The sequence below is a fragment of the Perca fluviatilis genome, chromosome 14, assembly GCF_010015445.1.
Source record: "Perca fluviatilis chromosome 14, GENO_Pfluv_1.0, whole genome shotgun sequence".
Classification (NCBI taxonomy): domain Eukaryota; kingdom Metazoa; phylum Chordata; class Actinopteri; order Perciformes; family Percidae; genus Perca; species Perca fluviatilis.
This window is the reverse complement of record NC_053125.1, coordinates 21,044,097-21,055,843: the sequence shown is the minus strand read 5'-3', so window position 1 is coordinate 21,055,843 and position 11,747 is coordinate 21,044,097. Positions and strand designations below refer to the sequence as shown.

Here is an 11,747-nt window from a genome sequence, read left to right as displayed (position 1 = left end):
TGCTAACTGATGTAAAAAAAAAAAATGTAAGTATATATATATATATATAGATATATATATATAGCCCTATCTTTATTGTACTGCAATAATATTTGACAAACACTGGCCTGCAACAGGCCAACATCCATGAGTAAAGATGTTTTTATTATTCAAAATAATCTTTACAAAATGTAATTGCACTTGTACATAAATGTAAATAAAATGTGTAAATGTTGTTGAATGCACTGCAAAATGTCATTCCATAGCCTAAATGGGCAATGTATAACTTAAAATTGCGAAACTGAAAATAAAAGTTATGTATTGAACATAACAACTGTGAGATTGTTTCATTTTGCAAATTGCATTTTTTATTCTCTCCGGTTTAATTGCAAGTGTTTAAGTTTAACATCAATTCAATACTGCCTAAGAATTTGTATATATTTTGATTTATATGTTTGATTTATTTCTAATTGATTTAGCAATTTGTCCAAGTTGCACCACAAAATGAATAGTTGTTTCAACTGCAAAGTCTTTGTCTTGTTCAACCTTTATTTCCTCAGTTTGCATGTTACTTTCAACTACTTATTACATGCTCAGTTATAAATATAAATACTGTTTGTATTTAACACAAAAAGATACCGCCCCACTTTGTATTTGTGGAACATGACATACAGACTTATTGTACATAGTTTTTTGGGAGCCACCCATCCGCCCCAACCTCCTCCCTATATCATACTAGGTGCTCCAGTATAAGTTCTAACAGGGTTCAAAATTAGCACCATCTACCAGCCAAATGCTGGTAAAATACACAAATGGCTGGTAGTTTGGCTTCACTCACCAGCCAAAAAGAAAAATGGTGAAATCTGAAACATCACTAGCCAATTTAGCTGGCAGATGAAAAAGTTAATTTTGAACCCTGAGTACTAAGGCGTAATGTTACAAACATACTGATTTCAACCCAAACCACAATTATTTTTTTTTTTGGTGCCACACGGCAGAGTTTTTGTGTTTGGTTATAGTTTTGTGCAGTATGTTTTGGTTTGCTGTGCCTTATTTATTCCTGATATGTCATCTGTTTTGCGTGTTAATTTATTTGCTGTGCTTTAATTATTGATCCACCATTTTTTGTTTTTGAAGCCTCACTTGCTTTGCTGAAATACATTATGATGTTGTATTATAACCTCATTTTGTCATTCGTTCCTTGGGTTCCACTGCTCTCCCTTGCATAAAAGAACCTGTGCCTTTTTTTAAAGTAACTTATTTTATGTATTTTAAAGGTGGCGTTGTCGAGCAACACACATAATTTTGTCTAACTACCGTAACCACCCACCCTTCGCCATACTAACCAAGTAGTATTTTGCCTAAACCGATCCAAGCTACAACCGTTTCACAACGTTAATGTCACACAGTTGGAAATCCTTGCGTGTCGCACAGACACGCAAGGATTTCCAGAAAAGAGGCTGCATATGTATACGACAATGCACGGACCATCGTGGCTGCGTGACCGGTACAAGTCGCTACAGGCATTACATACACACTAACACTGTGTAAAGGCCCTGACACACCAACCCTACGGCTGACGGTCGGCAGAAAAGGCAGTCGGACTGATCAGTCGGCTCCCTGATGTCCAAAAGTGCCTTAGAATACACCGAAGCGACGCCGACTTGAGCGTACGTTCTGCGCGTGCGCGAGACGTAATACAAAAAATTTAAACCGGAAATGACGAACGCGTCACGTGGGTCTGGCTTCTCCAGCTGACCGATAATGGCGGCTTGTTTGAAATACGATCTCGTATTTTACGAAAATTGTTCACTGAAACGTGTTTCTGAAAACATTTTTAGCGAGAAATAGGCCATACCGTTGCTGAATCTGTCTTCATTTCAGATCGACAAAGATTTTCGTCAGATTTTGAGAGGCGTTCGTCACTAATCCCGCTTGCCATTTCCAGGTTAGCACTCCACCAATCAGATTGGTCATTGAGTCCGACTGCCCACCCTCCGACCCAGCAAGTCAGGTCGGCCAAAGTGAAGGCCGACGGCCCCTCCGACGGACATCGGCACGGAACACACCAAACAGACTCGAGTCACCAACCTCGCCAGACTGTCCGACTGCCGATTATCGGGTTGGTGTGTCAGGGCCTTAACGCCGATGACCTGCCGATGTGCATTCAACCCGAGCTGGACTCGCTCATAATGAATCAGTAACAATCCAGAGAATCCAGTCAGCAGTGTAGTTCACTTCACTGATAAACCATAGATTGGCTTTATGGTCAAAGATAGTTTTTGTATAATTAACTTCAGTCTCTGCCAGAGACACCTGCTTATAAAAGTAACGAATAAAGTAAAAAGGTACCTTTAACAGGGGTTAACTAAGTAGCTAAGGGTAAACTAACTTTTTTAACAAGTAATGAGTAACAAGCTGTTACGAACCCTCCCTTTTCTGCCTGCTGTTGGCTTCTTTGGCTTGATTGGCTGAGCTGGCAGTTTGGGAGGGCTCGTTACTTGATTGGTGGACACCTGGGTAGGCCTCAACCAAGACTATTTATACAAGTCATGGTTGATTGTTCTGGGTCTTCATTCTCCTGCTCTTAGGTTCCACATCTCCTGGTTTGGGTTTGGTTTGTTTCTTTTGTTGCAGTTGTCATTTGCTTATATATCTTTCACTCACACATACACTGCTTACACTACTGATAATGCTGATTCCACATCGGTTTTGATTCTTTTGTTAATAGTAGTTACTTTATGTTGCAATAAACACTTTATTGGCATTTTAACCTGTTTGGTCTCCCCTCTTTTGTCACATGCATTGAGTCGGTTTGTGACACGAGCAAACACTACTTTTTAAAAGTAACTAACCCCAACACTGCTGGTGGACATACTGTAGCGGAGCATTTAGCAGCTAAAGAGCCAGATACTTCCTTCAGGAAAAACTGTTTAACAGAGTTAAACGAGAGTGAATATTGGATTAATATTCATTAAGTAGACACAAACACGACTCCTATTGAATGATTAAGTTGCTCCGTAACTGCTGGACGTGTAAATAAGCAACTGTTTGCTCACCATATCAACTTAAAATAATGACACCATGTTGTGTTAACTAAAAAAAGTCTAAAAAATTCTAAAAAGTCAATTATTGCAAATACAATTTTGAGGTACTTGTACTTTATTTAGACAACTGTAAGTATTTCCTTTGTACTTCTACTTTATATTGCAGCATTGCTACTTTTAATCAACTAAAGAATCCAAACTTGAATACGACTGGAGAGTCAGCTGAAAGTAGATTCTCTAAAGAAAGCAATGCGGTTCTGATACGAGTTGGCCAAATATTATTTTGCACACGTGTATTCTGTGCTGTCAATGCGGTGAAAGCAAAAAAATGTCCCTCTGACGCACGTTTGACTATTCATCATGCAAGTTGTTTTTTGTTTTTTGTCATGAAAATAAAGGTGGATCTAGGCTAAGCAGGTTTGTCTTCCTTGAAAGTTTGCAGCAACACAAAGCTCTGTTAATCTGTTCATCTAATCAGAAAATGTTTTCATGCTTGACAGTCTGCAGATACCTTTAAGCTTTTGTTTCGTGAGAAAGAAATCAACATGTTCAAAAACATTTTGACCTGTCTCTCTTAGTTACGCTGTTGTAGTTCTAGACTGCCGGGGGACTTCCTTCCTTTGACACACTGAGCTGCTCTCTCCTCTCCCTTTCTATTACCATTTGTGTGCATCCCGTCCCAGAAATGCTTGTTACTAATGCTAGCTGCTGGGGAGTTTACGCCCCGGAGTCCTTTATGTTTTTTCATCCAGCGTATTTCCTTGGAGAACGTTGGCACCAAGATCTTGGTTGCAGCCGTCGCCGTGGTCCTGCTGCACTCCCTGCTAAGCTCTGCGGTGCCCTGCAATGTCATGCTGCGTCCTGCTGAACCCTGCTGCTTCCTGCTACGTCCATCCATGCTCTGCTGGGCCACGCTACATCCTGTAAACGCCCTGCAGCGCACTGATATGACATGAACTACTACGACTACCATTTGAAGTCACTGTTCCATTATTAATGTGACTATTATTGCCACTGTTCATCACATCCCCAACCGGCACCGTCAGACACCGCCTGGGTCTGTCCGAGGTTTCTTCCCAAGAGGGAGTTTTTCCTCGCCACTGTCGCACTGCTTGCTCTTGGGGGCATTACTTGAGGAATTTGGGTTGGCTAAAATTATTGGGGCTTTGTAAATTATAGAGTGTGGTCTAGACCTACTCTCTCTGTAAAGTGTCTCGAGATAACTCGTGTTATGATTTGATACTATAAATAAAATTGAATTGAATTGAACACATTCTCACTCCCATCTCGTAAAATACGGACGTCAGGTGCCTTTGTCGTTGTTATAGACGCTAAAAGTCTCCTTTAGCACCATATAATGCGCTTTAACTAAACATCCTTGGTCGGGACTATTGGCGTCCCTTTTTACGCAGTTGGGTTAAGGAAAAGGTCGTGGGTGGGCTTACGCTTCCGTGCCATGCAGCAATAACTGGACGGTTAAAGACACACGTGGGACACGAATCCCGGTCTCCTGGGTGAAAGTCCTGTGTTTGACCCATCCACCACCCCGACCAACTTCCCTAAATGGAATTTCCCTCTTACATACTACTCACTAAACCCGGTGTAGATGCTGCTCTCCCCGGTAATTTCTACAAACACGCTGAAGGGTTTTTCCGTCGCTTCAGATGCTGACAGCCACTGACAGCCACTGTCCAAAGGTCCGTATTTTACGAGTTTGGACTGAGAACGAATCGACCTGTTTCTTGACATCCATACATGTACAATGAGGAACTTGCACGTTTGTGATTTATGCACATCCATCTTGAGAAGCAAGATATGTGTAATGAATAACATCTTGTATAAAAAAGAAAACTAAAATTTAAGACCTCATTTAAAAGTTAGTCCTGAATCATTGGTTACATCTTGTTTATCTAGAGAATGTAAGTTGCACAGTTGGGAGCTGGTATTCTTGAAGTTGGCAGTTAAAAAAAAACATTAGGCGATATGAAAGATTGTGTGAGAGAAATACAGAAGAAATTAGTTGTGGTTTCTTTTGTGAAAAAGGAGAGATCATTTTCCACTAAATGTCTGCAAAACTAAATAATTAAGGTGTACAGATGATAAAATTATGTTTTAAGTTTTCCAACTTTGTCTCAAAATCCTACAAGAGAAGGCATTTGATAAGTATTTATTCAGATTTCTCCTGTATTGAATAGAATAGTGTGAATTTTGGTGAAGACGATCTAGTGATAATCTAGGTCACATTTTGTTTCACACACTCTCGTTAACCTGGGCATAATAAATTACGTTTTGGCTGCTGCTTTATGACACACATTCATGGACATATTGTTTTAGATGGAAAAAATTGTTGTGGTCTGTCGCTGAGAGACAGACATTCAATTTGCGTGTAAGGACAACATGTCCTCAGAACAAAAAATGAAAACAATGTGTACTAAGTACTGAATGACACAGAGGAACCAGAAATACCAGAATGTTTGAGTGATGTGGGGGAGGAGCTTATTGAGACGGAGTGACTGAGTATTTAAACACCACATCCTGAACGTTCTGCATCTGTTCTGCATGAGGACGATCAGGAGCTCAACATGACAACCCAAACTACAGGTACAATTTAGGACAACGCAGCTGCTCCTTTGCTGGGACTTTAATTACCATTTTACGAATTAAAACTTTTTTTATCTACGTTTTGTAAAGTTTGCTGTAGACAAGACGATCTTCAAACTGATTAAATGAATTGTGTTTTCTTCAACTCTTTTACTCAAAAATATATTCATATATGGTGTCTTGTAATCTCATGGAGGCTTGTTTTATTAATATTATTTATATAAAATAATGAAATAATGAACATGGGGTTATTTCAGTTCAGTTCAAACTATAATATCCTAGGTCTACATGAACAGTCTATATTGATTTCAATGAATGCAGCACATTACAACACAAACTTGCATAAAAAAATGTCCAAAGCTATAAATGAAAGGGTTGTGATGGATATATAAACTATAAAACACTTGGAAGTTTTTGCAATTGTTGTTTATCCAAAGTCCTTTGTCATGTGTGGTTAGTTTTTCTAACGTCTGTCTTGCAGGCTACAAGGAATAATTTGGCAAAATTATGAAAAATTTTAGAGTATGGTGCATTCCTTGGTAAACTTTCAAAATATCGTTTTATTTTGTGATAAAATCTTCCTGTGCCCAATATTACACTGTGTGCAAACATTTCACTCCGACATGAACGTTTAAGTAATATAATGTGTTCTTTTTCTTCAGTAACAAACATGGCGCTTGATGAGCCGTTTAAGGAGCAGTTCAATTGCTGCATCTGTCTGGACATCTACACCAAGCCTGCCACCATCCCATGTGGACACACCTTCTGCCTGGACTGCATCGACGGCTTCTGGGACACTAAGACCAAGGCTGAGTGTCCGCTGTGCAAAGAGACATTCAGAAAGCGTCCACAACTCAGGATCAACCAAGGATATGAACAAATCATTGAATTATATAAAAGGTTGGTTTCTTAAGAGGCTTACAAAGACATAAAAAGCTAAATATTTGAATTGAGATTCAACATAATTTAATTTGAATCAAAAGGTCTCAGGAGGAGAATGTTGACGGTGTGGGAAGCAGGAAAACTTCCCCAATCCCACCTTTCGAGCCTGAAGAGATTCCCTGTGACATCTGCCATGGAGACAAGTCTCCATCTGTCAAGTCGTGCCTCGTGTGCCAGGCGTCTTATTGTGAGCTTCACCTCACACCACACCTGAGGGATCCAGCGCTGCACAGACACCAACTTACTGATCCGGCCACCTTCACCACCAGTCACCTCTGCAGAAAGCACCATGAGCCGCTGACAATGTTCTGCAAGAAGGACCATAAGCCTGTTTGTGTTCAATGCACAGAGAGGGAACACAAACACCACAAGACCGTCCCCATGGAGGAGGAGAACAAGAGGGTCAAGGTGAGGAAACGTTTATTTCATTAACTTCCTTTAAACTTAGCCTTAAATGAGCCAACTTTCCTTCTTTTGTACAAATATAGAAACCTGTTTCTGTATTTTGTTAAGTGGGAAAAATAACTCCATCAACATATTTCCCCTTTAAGACTTTGAAACTTTCACTCAGCTGTTTTTTTTTTTTTGCATCATTATTCAAAATTGTATATTTGTTTTTACCTTTTGCAGATTCGTTTGAGAGAGATGATATCCACCATTCAACCAATGATCCACACCAGACTGAGAAAAGTGAATGAAATACAAAATTCTGTGTCTGTAAGCAGAGTAAGTTATTGTTTGGATGCATTTTCAAAAAAAGCTAACTGACCAAGTTTGTCTGTTTTTATCTGTAAATTAATGTACACGTTTCTGTCGTTTCATCACCAGGAAATCACAGAGAGGGAGATAGAGAGCAGCGCTCAGATCTGCAGCATGCTGATAAGCGCCATCGAGAGACAGCATGCCGGGCTGGTCGCGGAGCTGGAGAAGAGGCAGCAAGAAGCTGAGAGGAGAGCTGAGGAGCTGTTCCAGGAGCTGGAGGAGGAACTCAATGATCTGCAGATGAGGAGCAGCGAGCTGCAGCACCTGGAGCACACTCAGAACCCTGTTCACCTCTTACAGGTTAGATACCTCCACTGCATTTATACTGATCTGCATCAGCATTTTAAGAACTGTACTCATGAGAAACCTGTGCATCCTTCCCCATCTTTAGAGTTTCCCCTCTCTAAGGCTTAATCCTCATACTAGAGAGTGGTCTGAGGTCGCAGTCCACTCAGATAACTGCATGGGGGTGGTGATGAGAGCCGTCTCCAAGCTTGGAGACATCTGCCAGGAACTTGCCAACAAACTGTCTGCAGAAGGTCGGTACATCTTTTGGCAGAAAATGATTATCTACATCTCAAAATTACTAAAGATTGTTGTGAAAATCAGTGCTTAAAAATCACCTTTTACTTCTACCTTTTTGCAGAAACAGACAAGATGGATCAATATGCAGGTATGTTCACAATCACACATCCACTGCTTATTTCTATAAACTAGTTTAACCTTGGTTAGTTCCCCTTTTTATTACCTGACTCACTGTTTTTCTTCTTCGTTTCTGCAGTCAATGTCACTGTGGATCCTGAGACTGCTTCAGGCTGGCTGGTCCTGTCTCCAGACAGAAAGAAGGTATTGTCTGACTTTGGATCATTAAATTAAATGTGTAAAGAGCACAGTCTTTCTAGGAAACTAGTAGTTCTTCAGAGTAGATTGGATTTTTCACATTTAGAGTCTGTAAAGACTTTTTCAGAAGCTGGTTGAGCTTTTGCATTAAAAACATCCTCTGCTGTGGAAAAATTGGAAAGGGCTGGGTTTTGAAAATCCAATTCAAAGGGGCTCAAGATAAAACTAAAATGCTCTGAATGGGAAAATGACAAGGTTATTAATTGCTACTTATGAGGCTAATGTTTAGTAAGATGAAGATGATGATGATAACAATGACTATGTTAATTAACAGGTGAGAGTCAGCAGCAAGAAGAACAATTCTCCACTCTCAGACAGTCCTCAGCGCTTTGACTCCTGCGTCTGTGTTTTGGGGAAACAAAGCTTTGCATCTGGAAGACGCTACTGGGTTGTTGAGGTGAGAAGATCAGAAACAAGAAAACACACTTTAAGCTAGCTGTGTATTTAAACAAATCCAGTTGAATGTGTCCTGCCACCACAGATGTACAAGCGGCTTTCACAGTTAACGACCAATTTCCGATAAGACCAGCAGGATACAGGGTTAGGGTTAGGGGTTACTAACCCTAACCCATAAGAAATTACATTTTTTGTCTAAAACAGAATTGGGAATTTCTGACCCAGATGTGACTCAGTTCTTGCCTTTGATCGTTGTAGTGTTTCCACAAATTGGTAGTTTTTCACCTTTAACATCAATAGGAGTCAAGCAATAAATCAGTTTCAACACGCACACATTTACTCTATTTGTATTTCAAGCTCTTCTTTACTGTATTTTTCAGTTGAAGAGACATTACCAACATGACATTATTTGAAACGATATTGTATCTGTTTTTACAAATAAGCTCTTTATTTGTTCCTCTTATATCCTTATGTAGCATTAAACCACATACTTTTTCCTCCTGCTTGTTGTAGCAAAAATTATCTTATGTTAACATCAGCTAACAGAAACTCTGCAAGTAGGTAAATAGCAAAACAGTGATTCTGAGATGCTTTGACCCATGACAGTTTGAGAACAATGGTGCTGTCTGTTCTACACCTGCATTATCTTGATGACAACCAAGAAAAGGAACATTCTGTCCTTATCAAAGTTGTCTCACTGCTTGACGTGAATACAAAGAAATATTTTTGGCAGGTGTGTGTACAGTATGTTTGTGTTGGCAAATAGAAGTATTTCGAGTTCAGTCTGGGTGTGTGTTGGAAATAAAGTCCATAACATGAAAAAAAAAAAAAATTTTGTTGGAAATAAATGACATTGTACAGGAAAATTCTAATAAATCACACAAGACACTAGATATATTACAACCTTTAATTCCAGCAAGTTCTACATGTAGTAAATTCTAACACAGCCAACCTAAAGAGAGTCACAGCACTAAACTACAGATGAAGGAATCCTGCATGTCTGACTCTATTCTGGACATTGTGTTTCAGGTTGGGGATAAAACAGACTGGGATCTTGGCGTGGCCAGGGAGTCCATCAACAGGAAGGGGGCCATCACGGTGCGTCCCGACAGCGGTTACTGGGCGATCTGCCGGAGGAAAGGTAGCAGTCTCAGCGCCTGTGCCGGTCCCTCCGTCGCCCTCCACCTCCAGGAAACCCCCAAGAAAGTGGGCGTGTTCCTGGACTACGAGGAAGGGTCGGTGTCCTTCTACGACGCAGAAGCAAAGACCCACATTTACACTTACAGCGGGTGTGACTTCACTGAGCTCCTCTACCCGTACTTTAACCCCTGTGTTCAAGAAGATGGGAAGAACACCGCCCCGCTGATTATCTGTCCTGTTGATGGAGGAGTCAGGGAAGGACGGGACATAACCATTGAGTCAGCTGTATGATGTGTCATAAGAAAGGATGATGCTAACTGACGTAAAAAAACATATATATTATATATATATATATATATATATATTAGGCCTATATTTATTGTATTGCAATAATATTTGACCAACACTGGTCTGCAACAGGTCAACATCCATGAGTAAAGATTTTATTTTATTATTCAAAATAATCTTTACGAAATGATATCGCACTTGTACATAAATGTAAATAAAATGTGTTAAATGTTTTTGAATGCACTGCAAAATGTCATTCCATAGCCTAAATGGGCAATGGATAACTTGCTCCAAGCTGAGCTCCCTTATCTTTTTACCTTTTTGTTTTTTATGTAGAGTTTAAATTTGAGAATGTTTTCTTTTAAGTTGTTATGTTTTTTTTTTAAGGTTTTTTTTTGTTTTTGAAGTCTCACTTGCAGAGGTGTCAAGTAACGAAGTACACATACTTTGTTACCTTACTTAAGTAGAAATTTTGGGTTTCTATACTTTACTGGATAATTATTTAACAGCAGACTTTTTACTTCTACTCCTTCCTTTTTCACGCAATTATCTGTACTTTCTACTCCTTACATTTTAAAAACAGCCTCGTTACTCTTATTTTAGTTTGGCTTGTTTTCATTCCGACACACAAAAAAAAAAAAATCAGATAAATCGCGCCATCCAGATAGAGTGAATTTGATGGTTGGATGAGAAGTATAAACATATACCAATCCGACACCCTATTGGTTTGTACGCGATCCATCGCACCTGCACAGACCTGGTGCTAATACGGCACCGGTGCCTTAACGACCGTTATCTACCGGACCAAATAGCTACGCAGATTTTGGTACCTTATTAGATGCCTCTTAAGTGACTGCGCTTCTCTCTGATGCTCCGAAAACGGACGTTAGAGGGAACTGAAACATCGCCGCACGGGACGCTAGACAACACTACAGTTGGCAGCAGGTAACGTTAGCCTACCGTTAGCTAGCAGCTGGAGTAAACACGGTTAAAATGCTGACAGCTAAACGGTGTAAAAGTGTGTCTGTATTTCACCAGAGAGGATTGTAACACCAGACTGTAGCTGCCGTTGTCTGAAAAATACAGACTCAGCCTGAAATAAGATAGTTATTACATTTTTAATAAATCATTTAATTTTGAGCAATACACAAGCCATTCTTTAATGTCGCCTTGTGCTCCTTTTTTTTATTTAGATCAACTTTTAATTGTTTTATATTTTTGAACATACAGAATAGAAAATACAATTGAACAAGGTGCTCCTTTTTTAAATATATATAATAGAGATAGAGAGAAGAGATGTGTCACCTTTTTCAGCCCTTCTGAGTTTGCAGGTATGATTTTATATATATAAAGTCATTATGGCCTTTAGAAAACAAAATTTTGTGTGGAGGTGGGGTAGTGCACTGTGGGGCGGGCTAAGCTTTTGTCCTTAATGGCATTTTTTCCCCCTTACATTACTTTTACTTTTATACTTTAAGTAGTTTTGAAACCAGTACTTTTACACTTTTACTTGAGTAAAAAGCTTGAGTTGATACTTAAACTTCTACAGAAGTCTTTTCAAACCCTAGTATCTGTACTTCTACTTGAGTAATGAATGTGAATACTTTTAAAACCTCTGCTGACTTGCTTTGCTGAAATAAATCATCATGTTGTATTATAACCTCTTTTTGTCATTTGTTCCTTGGGTTCCAC

General features: G+C 39.5%; 1 protein-coding gene across 1 annotated transcript; it reads left to right on the top strand.

Annotated features, from left to right (window-relative positions):
• Positions 1-5,555: 5,555 nt before the first annotated feature.
• On the top strand, positions 5,556-10,288 carry LOC120573065 (zinc-binding protein A33-like). The gene is made up of 10 exons (XM_039822497.1): positions 5,556-5,627; positions 6,290-6,527; positions 6,611-6,977; positions 7,200-7,295; positions 7,398-7,631; positions 7,723-7,870; positions 7,978-8,004; positions 8,113-8,177; positions 8,506-8,628; positions 9,657-10,288. The coding sequence occupies exons 1-10, from the start codon at positions 5,609-5,611 to the stop codon at positions 10,056-10,058; spliced, it is 1,719 nt and encodes a 572-aa protein (XP_039678431.1). The 5' UTR covers positions 5,556-5,608; the 3' UTR covers positions 10,059-10,288.
• The last annotated feature ends 1,459 nt before the right edge of the window (positions 10,289-11,747 follow it).

Bases quoted from the DNA above. Each gene is read 5' to 3' on its own strand.
- LOC120573065 (XM_039822497.1), top strand. The intron at 7,296-7,397 runs GTAAGTTATTGT...TTTCATCACCAG, and splicing joins ATTCTGTGTCTGTAAGCAGA to GAAATCACAGAGAGGGAGAT. The intron at 8,629-9,656 runs GTGAGAAGATCA...ATTGTGTTTCAG, and splicing joins GACGCTACTGGGTTGTTGAG to GTTGGGGATAAAACAGACTG.